The following is a 12,603-nucleotide window of genomic DNA, read 5'->3' as shown; positions in this document are numbered from 1 at the left end:
GACGACACTTTTTGTTAAGCTATTACAGAATGGTAGATACTTATGAAACGTTATTTGATCCGCTACTTTTGCTTATGCTGACTGTACGACCAAAGCGAAAGCAATAGCATAAAAATAGGCATAGGCAGCGTCACTACCAACCAACAAGGCTAGAATACCGTTTCGGTGTTTAGATATTTTATCGGTTACGGCGTGGTGAGTGCAACGTGGCAAAGTGTTTTGTACCCACACTAAGTTGAACATAAAATATAATCAGATTAGATTAGATCAATTTTATTTTTATTGAAAATTGCATGGTATTTTACAAATGTCACAATGTATCTAAACAGCGTGAATTCACAAAAAGATCGCCGTAATGAAAAATATAATAATTAAAAATAACACTATCTGATAATCATAAACAGACCGGGCAGTAAGGTACGAGTATATCTAGTGATTAGGAATAAAGGGAAATGCTTGGAACACATTTGAGGACTCCGTAAATTTGTTTGGACTAGTTACTTTATTTTATTTAACTTTATTGGGTAAATGGGAAATTGCATATCGTGGCTTGGAATCTAGCACGAGATCCAAAACAACACAAACAGCATGTACACAGCATGCTTTACAAGTAAGCGCAAATGTTACAAATGATTGAACACCATATCAACAAATAAAATAACTATTTAAACATTACACTATAACAGAGTTTACTTTACATTATTAAGATTTAACATCGCAAATGAGACAAACCCAAGTCAAAGCTGATGTCATCTGTCAGTGAGAGGAGAGAAGGATGTCGGCCAAGCATTTCTTAAACCTAGCAATGTGGGGGTCAAAATCACCGGCAATGATCACCGGCTAGTAGGTCATTATATTGGCGACACATTCTTGTAATTGGATTATATATATTATTATATTAATATATTATAGAACATTATTACAAAACAAACAGTTAGAAAATCTGGAAAGCAAGTGGAATGAAGATAAATATGCAGCTCTAGTGCGCGGGCAAGTCAATGTTAATACAAAACGCGGTGCTTATTTGTTAAACAGCGGCCCGATGGGTATATTGTCGCTAGGCGATAGATCACCGGGCGAGTCAGGGGGCAATGACCGAGCCGGGTTGCATTCACCGTGCCAAGGTCAAGCGCCAGCGCAGATTAGTTGGCCGACTAGAGGTACAGAGCCATTAGCGCAAGCGCACGATGACGTATGCGAGTTACCGCCCGAATGTACTACGCCGGACCGGTCTAGCGAGGGAACGAAGCATGATGATGAGGCGTTCTCGACCAAGTCAACGGGCAATAAGGTTGAGTTTCCGGTGCAGCAAAATATGGACATATCTAATAGGAATCATTTATTATCGGCAAAGAAACAGGTATGCGGAACGGAGCGAAATAATGATAAACAAACATTTGCGGCCCTGTTGAAAAATGGGGAGCAATGGAAACCGCAAAAAGTTGACGAGGAATGGCAAAAGGTTCAAAGAAAAAAACTTAAGAACAAATTTATTGGGTCTAAGGGTAATGCGGAACCTACCGTTAATCTAAAGTTTAAAGCGGCTGAGGATAAGATACCTTTGTTTATATACAATGTGCATAAGGAAGTGTCGGAGAATGACATCAAGGAATATATTCAACATAAAACTAAAGAAGTAGTGTCCTTAGTAAAAGTGAGAACAAGGAGACAGAGGGACTATAACTCTTATAAGCTGTTCGTCTCAAGTGCAAAATTAGACATATTTATGGATGAATCTTTGTGGCCGCAGGGTGTTTATTTCAGGCGCTTTATCGTCAGGGATAGGCAAGATAAGCGGTCGAGTCAAGACTATGAGAGTGGAAATTTGGATCTTTCGAAGCGAAATGAGTAGTAGCATAACCAGAATGATAAGTTTTAACTGTAAGTCTCTAAAGCGGTCGTTAGCAGGAGTAAGGGAGTTGTGTGAATTAGCTGATGTCCTATTACTACAAGAAACATGGCTGTTGGGGCACGACTTGCCATTGCTCGGCACGGTACACAACGACTTCGCTTACACTGGGACTACGGCGGTCGACTGCGGTGCCGGTTTACTAACTGGGCGTCCGCACGGTGGAGTAGCGGTACTATGGAGGAAAAAGGCGTTTAAGGACGTATCGGTTGTGAAGTGTAGTAGTGTTAGGCTAGCGGCCATTAAGATATCAATGGCAAATACTGAGGTTCTAATATTTAGTGTGTATATGCCAGTTAATTCCCCGGAAAATTTACCGTTATTCACTGAGTGTATAAGTGAAATTAGCGCTATCAGTCAGGACAATCCCGGTATTGCGGCAGTGTACATTTTAGGGGATTTTAATGCGCATCCCGATGAGCTTTTTTGCAATGAATTATTGCAGTTTTGTGAAACACAAAAGTGGCATTGTATAGATATTGAGCTTTTGGGCGCTGACTCTGATACGTATACTTTTACAAGTGAAGCCCACGGTTGTGACAGATGGTTGGATCACTGCATTGTCACAGAGGCAGCGAGAAAAACAGTGCGAAATGTCAAGGTTGACTACGACGTGTATTGGTCCGACCATTTGCCGCTTGTAATGGAGTGTGACCTGGATAAAGTTGAGATTGTTTGCGATAGCGTGACGTCACGGAATGAGGGCGTAGTTTGGGGTGAAAGAGAGGCAGCTCAAGTGGAGCTCTACCAAGCAATCTGCCACAGTAAGTTAAAATTGCTAGACTTTCCTGCTGAGTTGACGTCATGCGCAGATAGGCTATGTAGCGAATCTAATCATAAACTAGTATTAGATAATATGCATAGTTATATAGTGAATACGCTGACGGAGGCAGCAAAAAAGTCTAGCAAGAAAACGCAGGGAAAACACTGCAGTCAGAGACAGGTGGCCGGCTGGAACAGGTACGTGGCTCATGCTCACAGGGATGCCAGGGACAAATTTCAAATCTGGGTGTCTGCCAATAGGCCTAAAATGGGGCCCGTTTACCGGGACATGTGTGAAGCCAGGAAGCTTTTTAAATCCAAGCTGAAGTGGTGTCAGGACAGGCAAGAACAAATTAAGAGTGATATTCTTGCCTCGAACCGCACAGCTAAGGATTTTAAGGCTTTCTGGAAAAACACTAATAAATTTAACAAGAAACCAGGGGTCCCTGTGAGCGTGGGGGGAGAAAGCGACAGGAAGGCTATCGCGGACAATTTCAGCAGGTTGTTTGCCGTGAGTCCCTTGCTGAGTTCAAATGTGAGTGAGGTGGGTGATGCTGAGACTGTCATGGGTGAATGCTCCCTGAGATTTACAGCTAGTGAAGTTGACAAAATCATTAAAGACATGCAAAGGGGTAAATCACCGGGACATGACGGGCTCAGCATCGAGCACCTCAAGTACGCTGGGGTTCACTTGCCGCGAGTGCTGGCAATGTTCTTTACTCTGTGTATGAGGCACACCTATCTGCCCCAGCAACTTACTAGTTTAGTGGTAATTCCGTTGGTCAAAAACAAGACTGGTGATCTTTCGGACATGGGGAACTACAGACCTATCTCTCTGGCCACTGTACTAGCAAAAGTGCTTGACAGCTTGATTACCGTGCAACTTTGTAAACATATTAAAATTCACGACGCTCAATTCGGCTTCAGGCCAGGTCTGTCGACTGAAAGTGCAATTTTGTGCGTTAAGCAGGCTGTCAAGTACTACAAGGACAGGAACACCCCAATTTATGCGTGTTTTCTGGACTTGTCCAAAGCGTTTGACCTGGTTGTGTACGATATACTATGGGACAAGCTGCAAAAAACCAATCTTCCTAGGGAGTGCGTGGCTTTATTAAAATATTGGTACAACAGCCAGGTCAATCGCGTCAGATGGGCAGGGGTTGACTCAGATATGTATAGGCTGAATTGTGGTGTAAGGCAGGGGGGGCTGTCATCCCCCGTCCTATTTAGCCTATATGTGAATGAGCTGATCGAACGGCTCAGCAGGACACATGTCGGCTGTCATATAGGTGATATCTGTTATGTACTTCATCTTTGTTTTTATTTTTGTTAGGATGTACGAGCATTATTTGTAACTTCGATTTGGCAACTTAGAATTTCAGGTTTAGTTTAGTAATTATATGTATTTAGGTTATATGGTTTTCATACTATATTTAAGGAAACTGTAGGTCTATAAGTTTATTACCCTATATTGTAACAATTTATCAATATAAGAGACTGTTTGTTTCTAAATAAAGAAAAAAAAAAAATACGTAAAATGAATGAATACCATGTAAGCGCAAGAAAGAAATCGTGTACGGCGACTGTGGGGAATTCCCCGTTCGCACCGCGCCGTCGACCCGAATCTCTTTATGATCTATGGTTAAGTACAATACAAAATGGTTGCGTTCAATAATTAACCTGCACTTTGGTAGTGGATTCGAAGCCGGAAAGCCACCGTGGTATGGCTAACTGAAAAAGAGCTGGAATAGTCGTAAAAAGAAGCTAAGGAGCTAAACGGGTTTTTTTAGAGCTGATACATGATAAATAGAGCCAAATCTAGCTCTAAAAGAGCTGAATTGGCAACACTGGCAACAGTGCTGCCACTGTTGCCAGCCAAAACTGTCACAGTTGTCATAACCTGAGAAACCTGAGAAAACTTCAAAATTCACAAGCTTGAAATAAAAAAAAATGTGTTTTTTTTTTTGAGAGAAAAACATAAATAAAGATTGTAAATGTAAATACACAAAAGCTTATTTGGTAAACACATGATGTAGAGTATTATTAGTATTTAAACTATATGTTCTGTTTATTTTGTATTATTTTAATATTAAACTTAGACATTTTTACTAATTATTATAAGCTTAATGACTGCAAATTATATATATTGTTATTTATAGCGTAGCGGTCACCATGTTACATTTGAAACGTAATGTATTCTTTGATTTAAAATCAAATAAAGCACGGTTTTTGAGTTGCCTGTTACATTTATAGTCTGTGCTAATTATTTTTTTACGACCACAGACTGATGAAAAGAGTACGAAAATGAGATAATAATAACAGCCATGAAGCATAGGAAATAGAAAACAAACGGTGTTTGATGTTTTTTTTTTTACGGCATCCCCATTTTTTTAAGGCCGCGAGCAACGCAAGCTTTGATAGACATCATTATAAATAATATTTTTAAGTTTAGTTTATTGTGTTATACCGGTAAGTTTTACAATAATTTGGTTGTTTTTCATATTCAAACTTAAATAAGGTAATTAATTAATTGTGGTGTGAGCTTTTACTTTGTTTTTCGGCACGTGTCGTTAAGCCTTTCGGTTTTCGCTGAATTTGTGAAATGAAGGATCATGTTCTGTGAAAATACTAAATAAAGTGTGTGTTCACAAGAAAACACGCTTGGATTTATCATTACCGGCTGATTACCGTTGAAAACTCACTTGTTTACGGTTATTTTAATGTTTTATTTTTGACCGTTATGTTCCCATTGTCTGACAGGCCGTTATTGAATTCTATGAAGTTCGTTTGCGTCTCAAACTTTTTTTTTATAAAAAAAAATATATTTATTTGAGTACTATTGCATTACGCGAATTGTTGGTAGACTGCAATGTAATCTAGTTTAGTCGTTTACTCATTATTGTTATGACATATGGTGGCAGCACTGTCGCGTTTTCTTACTGTGTGTATCTATGGTGGCGGGTTAAGTTAACTGCAGTGAATATAAAGTAAAATACATTTATATTTGTGAAAAGAATCACTTGTTTTACTTAATTTCCAAGAGGTTATGGGCCCAGGCACATAATCCTATAAAATAAAGTAAAACATTTGAGTAGGACACTGTTAAGTCGAAGAAAACTACTGTCGGCACTGGCGCGGCACGTTGCGCGCATTTTGAGGTTAAGTCGACTGGGAGGAAAAATACTTGCAACGCAAGGACGGGACGACGAAACACCATGGAAGAAACTAAATTGTCCGGAAATCACATTAAATTGGAAGGAGCCTCGAATTGGAATGTGTGGAAATTCCAATCCATGATTTTGTTGCGGAGCCATGACCTTCTAGAAGTGGTACTGGGAACAAAGGTGAAGCCAGAAGTTGCAACTGAAATACCAAAATGGGAAAAGCTAGACGCGATGTATATTACATTGCAGTCTATAAACAATTCGCGTAATGCAATAGTACTCAAATAAATATATTTTTTTTTATAAAAAAAAAGTTTGAGACGCAAACGAACTTCATAGAATTCAATAACGGCCTGTCAGACAATGGGAACATAACGGTCAAAAATAAAACATTAAAATAACCGTAAACAAGTGAGTTTTCAACGGTAATCAGCCGGTAATGATAAATCCAAGCGTGTTTTCTTGTGAACACACACTTTATTTAGTATTTTCACAGAACATGATCCTTCATTTCACAAATTCAGCGAAAACCGAAAGGCTTAACGACACGTGCCGAAAAACAAAGTAAAAGCTCACACCACAATTAATTAATTACCTTATTTAAGTTTGAATATGAAAAACAACCAAATTATTGTAAAACTTACCGGTATAACACAATAAACTAAACTTAAAAATATTATTTATAATGATGTCTATCAAAGCTTGCGTTGCTCGCGGCCTTAAAAAAATGGGGATGCCGTAAAAAAAAAAACATCAAACACCGTTTGTTTTCTATTTCCTATGCTTCATGGCTGTTATTATTATCTCATTTTCGTACTCTTTTCATCAGTCTGTGGTCGTAAAAAAATAATTAGCACAGACTATAAATGTAACAGGCAACTCAAAAACCGTGCTTTATTTGATTTTAAATCAAAGAATACATTACGTTTCAAATGTAACATGGTGACCGCTACGCTATAAATAACAATATATATAATTTGCAGTCATTAAGCTTATAATAATTAGTAAAAATGTCTAAGTTTAATATTAAAATAATACAAAATAAACAGAACATATAGTTTAAATACTAATAATACTCTACATCATGTGTTTACCAAATAAGCTTTTGTGTATTTACATTTACAATCTTTATTTATGTTTTTCTCTCAAAAAAAAAAACACATTTTTTTTTATTTCAAGCTTGTGAATTTTGAAGTTTTCTCAGGTTTCTCAGGTTATGACAACTGTGACAGTTTTGGCTGGCAACAGTGGCAGCACTGTTGCCAGTGTTGCCAATTCAGCTCTTTTAGAGCTAGATTTGGCTCTATTTATCATGTATCAGCTCTAAAAAAACCCGTTTAGCTCCTTAGCTTCTTTTTACGACTATTCCAGCTCTTTTTCAGTTAGCCATACCACGGTGGCTTTCCGGCTTCGAATCCACTACCAAAGTGCAGGTTAATTATTGAACGCAACCATTTTGTATTGTACTTAACCATAGATCATAAAGAGATTCGGGTCGACGGCGCGGTGCGAACGGGGAATTCCCCACAGTCGCCGTACACGATTTCTTCCTTGCGCTTACATGGTATTCATTCATTTTACGTATTTTTTTTTTTTTTTCTTTATTTAGAAACAAACAGTCTCTTATATTGATAAATTGTTACAATATAGGGTAATAAACTTATAGACCTACAGTTTCCTTAAATATAGTATGAAAACCATATAACCTAAATACATATAATTACTAAACTAAACCTGAAATTCTAAGTTGCCAAATCGAAGTTACAAATAATGCTCGTACATCCTAACAAAAATAAAAACAAAGATGAAGTACATTGCAATAACACTAATAACAAACAATAATTGCAATTAAATTAAAGTTAACTATCTAATTTAAGTCCATTAATACATTTCAATGTAAGTTGTTTGAAACTACCGAACTTTTCACTGAAAATATCTACATTTTGAAACTTATCATCATATATCCTGCATGCTCTTCTAATGAAACCGTTTCTCGCATATGCGGTTCGACTACGAGGAATATAAAAGAGGTTCTTCTTTCTACATGCTCGCTCACAACGACGGGGTACTCTAAATGAAACAGATTTTAATAACTCAGGGGCGTCGATGATGTTGTTAATGACTTTATAGAGAAGTATAATATCAGTGCGTTCGCGACGCAAGCTCAAGGGTAAAATATTATGTCTTTTCATAGCATTTCATAGCATTTCATATTATGTGACAAGTGATCAGTTTGAAGAGTTAGTGAGTCAATTTAAAAACAACAAACTGTATACGACACCAGTGGCTATGTCGGCTTCGCCATGTTTTAGGAACGTAAATACAATAAGAGGCGCTTGTCTCGACAGCGGTCCTATAGGCCTTCTACACCTGGATGAGACAGTTGTAGAAGCTAGCAGTGAAAACATAAAATCATCATCATTTTTATACCAGAGCAACGATTGCGAGCAAAAAACGTGTGCAAAATCAAACACACAAAGCCCGGTGGCAGGTAGCGATAAGATAGATGCAACTAGTATACAGGTTGCGGGGCGCGAAACCGGTTCATCGAGTTCGACGACCGCTCATAAGTTGAGCGACCGAGATTGTGATAACGTTATGAATTCAAGTAAACAAATAAACACTTGCAATATAACTATAGCCGAGGTGGTGAAAACGAAACCGATAATGCCTTCAAGTCCGCCTTCTATGCCTAAGAGTGATGATACTTGGCATATTGTTGGCAAAAAGAAAAATATAAGGAAAAATAGATCTAAACCACAATTTAGGCCTAAGATAGGATCGGGAAGCGATTTGGATTGCAAGTTTAAAGCAGCGGAGCCGAAAGTCCCGATATTCATAACAAAAGTACATAAGGACACCAAAGAGTCGGACATTTGTGAGCATATTTATTCGAAAACTAAGGAAAGAGTGCTTTTAGAAAAACTCGACATAAAGAGAAAGGATGATCACAATGCTTATAAATTCTTTGTAAGTAAAGAAATGTTGCCGCGGTTTCTGGATACGGAAATATGGCCTAAGGGCATTGTTTTCAAGCGGTTTGCTCACTATAAGCAGCGTATTTCAAATAACGCTGTCAATGGCATTAATGATCGTGTTGTTAATGAATAGAGAGGACACATGTAAAGTAGTCAGTTTTAATTGCAAAAACGTTAAGCGTTCCGTTGATAGCATACGTGAATTATGCCGTTCCTGTCACATAATTGCCCTACAGGAGACATGGTTGCTGCCGGATGAACTTTCTTTCCTAGATGGTATCGATGCCAATTTTAAGGGTATGGGGACTTCTGCCGTTGACACTTCGTCTGGAATGTTGCGAGGTAGGCCGTACGGCGGTGTTGCGCTTCTTTGGAAAAAGGGAGCTTTTCAACAGGTGTCAGTAATCAAAAGTGATAATCCAAGAATCTGTGCCATTAAAATTTTTTCGAATAATAGGTCCTTTCTAGTGATTAGTGTGTACATGCCCACGGATAAATCGGAAAACTTACCGGAATTTACGGACTGCCTCGCGACGGTAAGTGCAATAATTACGAGTGAGAACATTGAATCGATCTATATACTCGGGGATTTTAATGCACATCCGGGTGAGCCCTTTTACTCCGAATTGGTGTCGTTTTGCGACGAGGTGAAATGGGTATGCGCGGACGTTGAGAGGCTGGGCGTACAGTCGGGATCGTATACGTTCGTCAGTGAGGCTCACGGTTCACGGCGTTGGCTGGATCATTGTTTGGTATCTAATGCCACGTTAGATACTATTACGAATGTTTATGTTAAGCTTGATGTGATGTGGTCCGATCATTACCCGCTCATAATTGAATGCAATTTTACAGTACTGAACATAAAGTCTTGTTATAAAAATGTATTAAATAAGGTAATCTGGGGAAACAGAAATGCGAAACAGATAGAAATGTATAAGAATGAATGTCACGAGCGCTTAGGTTCTATAGACTTACCGGGTCATTTATGTGAATGTTATATGTCGCATAAAGTATGTTGTATAGCTGAGCATAAAACTGTTATTGACAAACTTTATAAGGATGTAATAGAAGCCCTCAAATGTTCGGCTATCATTAGCAACTCTACGCAGGCACGTAGAAAAAACAAAATAGTCGCAGGCTGGAATAGGTACGTCAGCAAAGCTCACGGGGAGGCCAGGCGTAGTTATCAAGCATGGGTGTGGTATAATCGGCCTATTTCGGGTCCAGTATATGATGCAATGATTGAGAGCAGAAGGGTATTTAAATCGCGCCTAAAATGGTGTCAGAAGAACGAGGAGCAAATTAAATTTGATAAAATGGCATCATTACATTCCAATAAAGATTTTAAGCAGTTTTGGAAATGTACAAATAGCATGAGTACTAAACCTGGTCTTCCCGCGAGTATCGATGGCGTCAGTGATCCCAAACAAATAGCAGACTTATTTAAACAACTGTTTTTAGTTAAATCACCGTTGGGACCGTCACGTTCGGAGGTCGAGGCTGAGACCATGAGTGAGCCTATTATAATAGGGACAAAAGTAACCGCTCAAGACGTAGCTAGGGTTATAAAGAGCATGTCTAGAGGCAAATCCCCAGGTCATGATGGACTCAGCCTCGAACACCTACAACATGCTGGCTCGCATTTACCTCGTGTTCTTGCTTTGCTATTTACGTTATGCTTGGGACACTCTTATTTACCGGCTGAGCTTATGAAAACAATAGTTGTGCCGATTGTGAAAAACAAGACTGGAAACACATCGGACAAAACTAACTACAGACCAATTTCGCTTGCCACTATTGTAGCGAAAGTGCTGGACAGTCTGCTTAACACACAGTTAGATAAGTACGTACAGCTGCACGATAACCAGTTCGGTTTTAGGGCCGGATTATCAACGGAAAGTGCGATACTGTGTCTAAAGCAGACTGTCAAGTACTACACCGCCCGAGACACGCCAGTGTATGCGTGTTTTCTAGATCTGTCGAGGGCTTTTGACCTAGTCAGCTACGATATACTCTGGGACAAATTGGTGGATATGAGGGTCCCTCGGGAGCTCATATCCATTTTTAAATTCTGGTATAGAGGGCAGGTCAACAGTGTTCGATGGGCGGGGGCGCTGTCGGAATCGTATAGGTTGGAATGCGGGGTGAGGCAGGGCGGGTTAACCTCACCGAAGCTTTTCAACTTATACGTGAACGCACTAATTGACGAGCTCAGTAGTACGCATATCGGATGTCACGTGGAAGGCATTAACGTAAACAATATTAGCTACGCGGATGATATGGTGCTGCTGAGCGCGTCGCCATGTGGTCTCTCTAAACTCATAGCGGTCTGTGAGAGGTATGCTATTACGCATGGGCTCAAGTACAATGCCGCGAAAAGTGAGTTAATGGTGTTTGGAGTCAGAGGGAAGTGTTTGCCGACAGTACCAGCCTTAAAGTTGAATGGGAATCCCCTGAAGCTGGTCAATCAGTTTAAATACTTGGGGCATATCATCACCTCTGACTTCAAGGACGGTGCCGACGTCGAAAGGGAGCGAAGGGCGCTGGCTGTTCGAGCAAACATGATTGCCCGCAGGTTTGCTCGTAGCTCAACTGCCGTAAAGGTAACATTATTCCGAGCATTTTGTACCTCATTTTATACGAGTAGCCTGTGGGTTAACTACACGCAGAAACAGTACAGCGCGTTGCGAGTGCAATACAACAATGCTTTTAGGGTGCTGATGGGGTTGCCTCGCTACTGCAGCGCATCGTTAATGTTTGCGGAGGCGCGCGTGGACAGCTTCTCTGCCATCATGCGCAAACGCGCCGCCTCGCTGATCAGCAGGGTGAGGGCCAGCACCAACAGCATCCTAGCAATGTTTGCAAGCAGGTTGGATGGTGCGTATCTGAACCACTGCAGTGCGCTCCATGTATTCGACAATATGTAATAATAATATTGTATACTAACACTAGACGTAAGATAAGTAGGTACTAACATGGTTATTTAATTTTAATGTAATCGGAATATTGTTAAATTTTATTAATTAACTTATTTATTTATTTAATTTATTGTAATGTATTATGTTTGTTTGTTTGTTGTGTGATCCCAGATGGTCGAAATAAATGATAATTTAATTTAATTTTAATTTATAGCGGTAGTGTAATCTATGTATTTATTTCCAGTGCGATATTCAATTGCTCTTACAAACTTCTTTTGCACTCTCTCTATTCTATCGCCATGAATTTTATATAGCGGGTTCCACACTGAACTAGCAAATTCTAATCGACTACAGACATAACTATTAAATAATATCTTATACGTCGAAGGTCTCCTGAAATCTTTACCTACGCGCAATATGAATCCCAACTGCTTAAAAGATTTATTTAAGATATTATCAATGTGGGGTACAAAGGTAAGCTTTTGAGTCCATGATTACGCCGAGGTCACGGATCTGGTTCACACGTATGTGAAAAGTTTATGTCATTTGAGAGATTGGTGCTTGTTTTGTTCTAAAGTTAAGTTTGTTTGTTAAGAAAGTGACTGAAGTGAAGGCTATTGTGAAATTATGTCCTGTAGTAAACCATACACCCAGAAATTCCGCCAGGAATGGCTCTCTGAGCCTGATTTTCAGGGCTGGTTAAAAGAAGTCAGCAATAATAATACGAAAGCCTTCTGCAGTTATTGTCGATGCGAAATAAACGCCAAAAAAATGACTTCATTAATCACATAAAGCGCAAAAAACACTTGAAAGCTGCGGAGCCCTTTTCTTCGAGACAACAAAAATTGACCTTTCAGGCAAAGCCAAAGTTC

At 39.3% G+C, this 12,603-nt stretch overlaps 1 protein-coding gene across 1 annotated transcript; it reads left to right on the top strand.

The window, feature by feature from the left end:
- The first annotated feature begins 8,049 nt into the window (after positions 1-8,049).
- LOC133534196 (uncharacterized) lies at positions 8,050-11,936 on the top strand. The gene has a single exon (XM_061873283.1). The coding sequence runs from the start codon at positions 8,915-8,917 to the stop codon at positions 11,738-11,740; it is 2,826 nt and encodes a 941-aa protein (XP_061729267.1). The 5' UTR covers positions 8,050-8,914; the 3' UTR covers positions 11,741-11,936.
- Positions 11,937-12,603: the final 667 nt, after the last annotated feature.

Source organism: Cydia pomonella, unplaced genomic scaffold (assembly GCF_033807575.1).
Source record: "Cydia pomonella isolate Wapato2018A unplaced genomic scaffold, ilCydPomo1 PGA_scaffold_68, whole genome shotgun sequence".
In the NCBI taxonomy this organism is placed as follows: domain Eukaryota; kingdom Metazoa; phylum Arthropoda; class Insecta; order Lepidoptera; family Tortricidae; genus Cydia; species Cydia pomonella.
This window is presented reverse-complemented; position numbering and strand designations above follow the sequence as displayed.

What these genes read in the sequence shown, in the direction of transcription:
- LOC133534196 (XM_061873283.1), top strand. Translation starts at nt 8,915, where the DNA reads ATGGCATTAATGATCGTGTTGTTAATGAATAGAGAGGACACATGTAAA.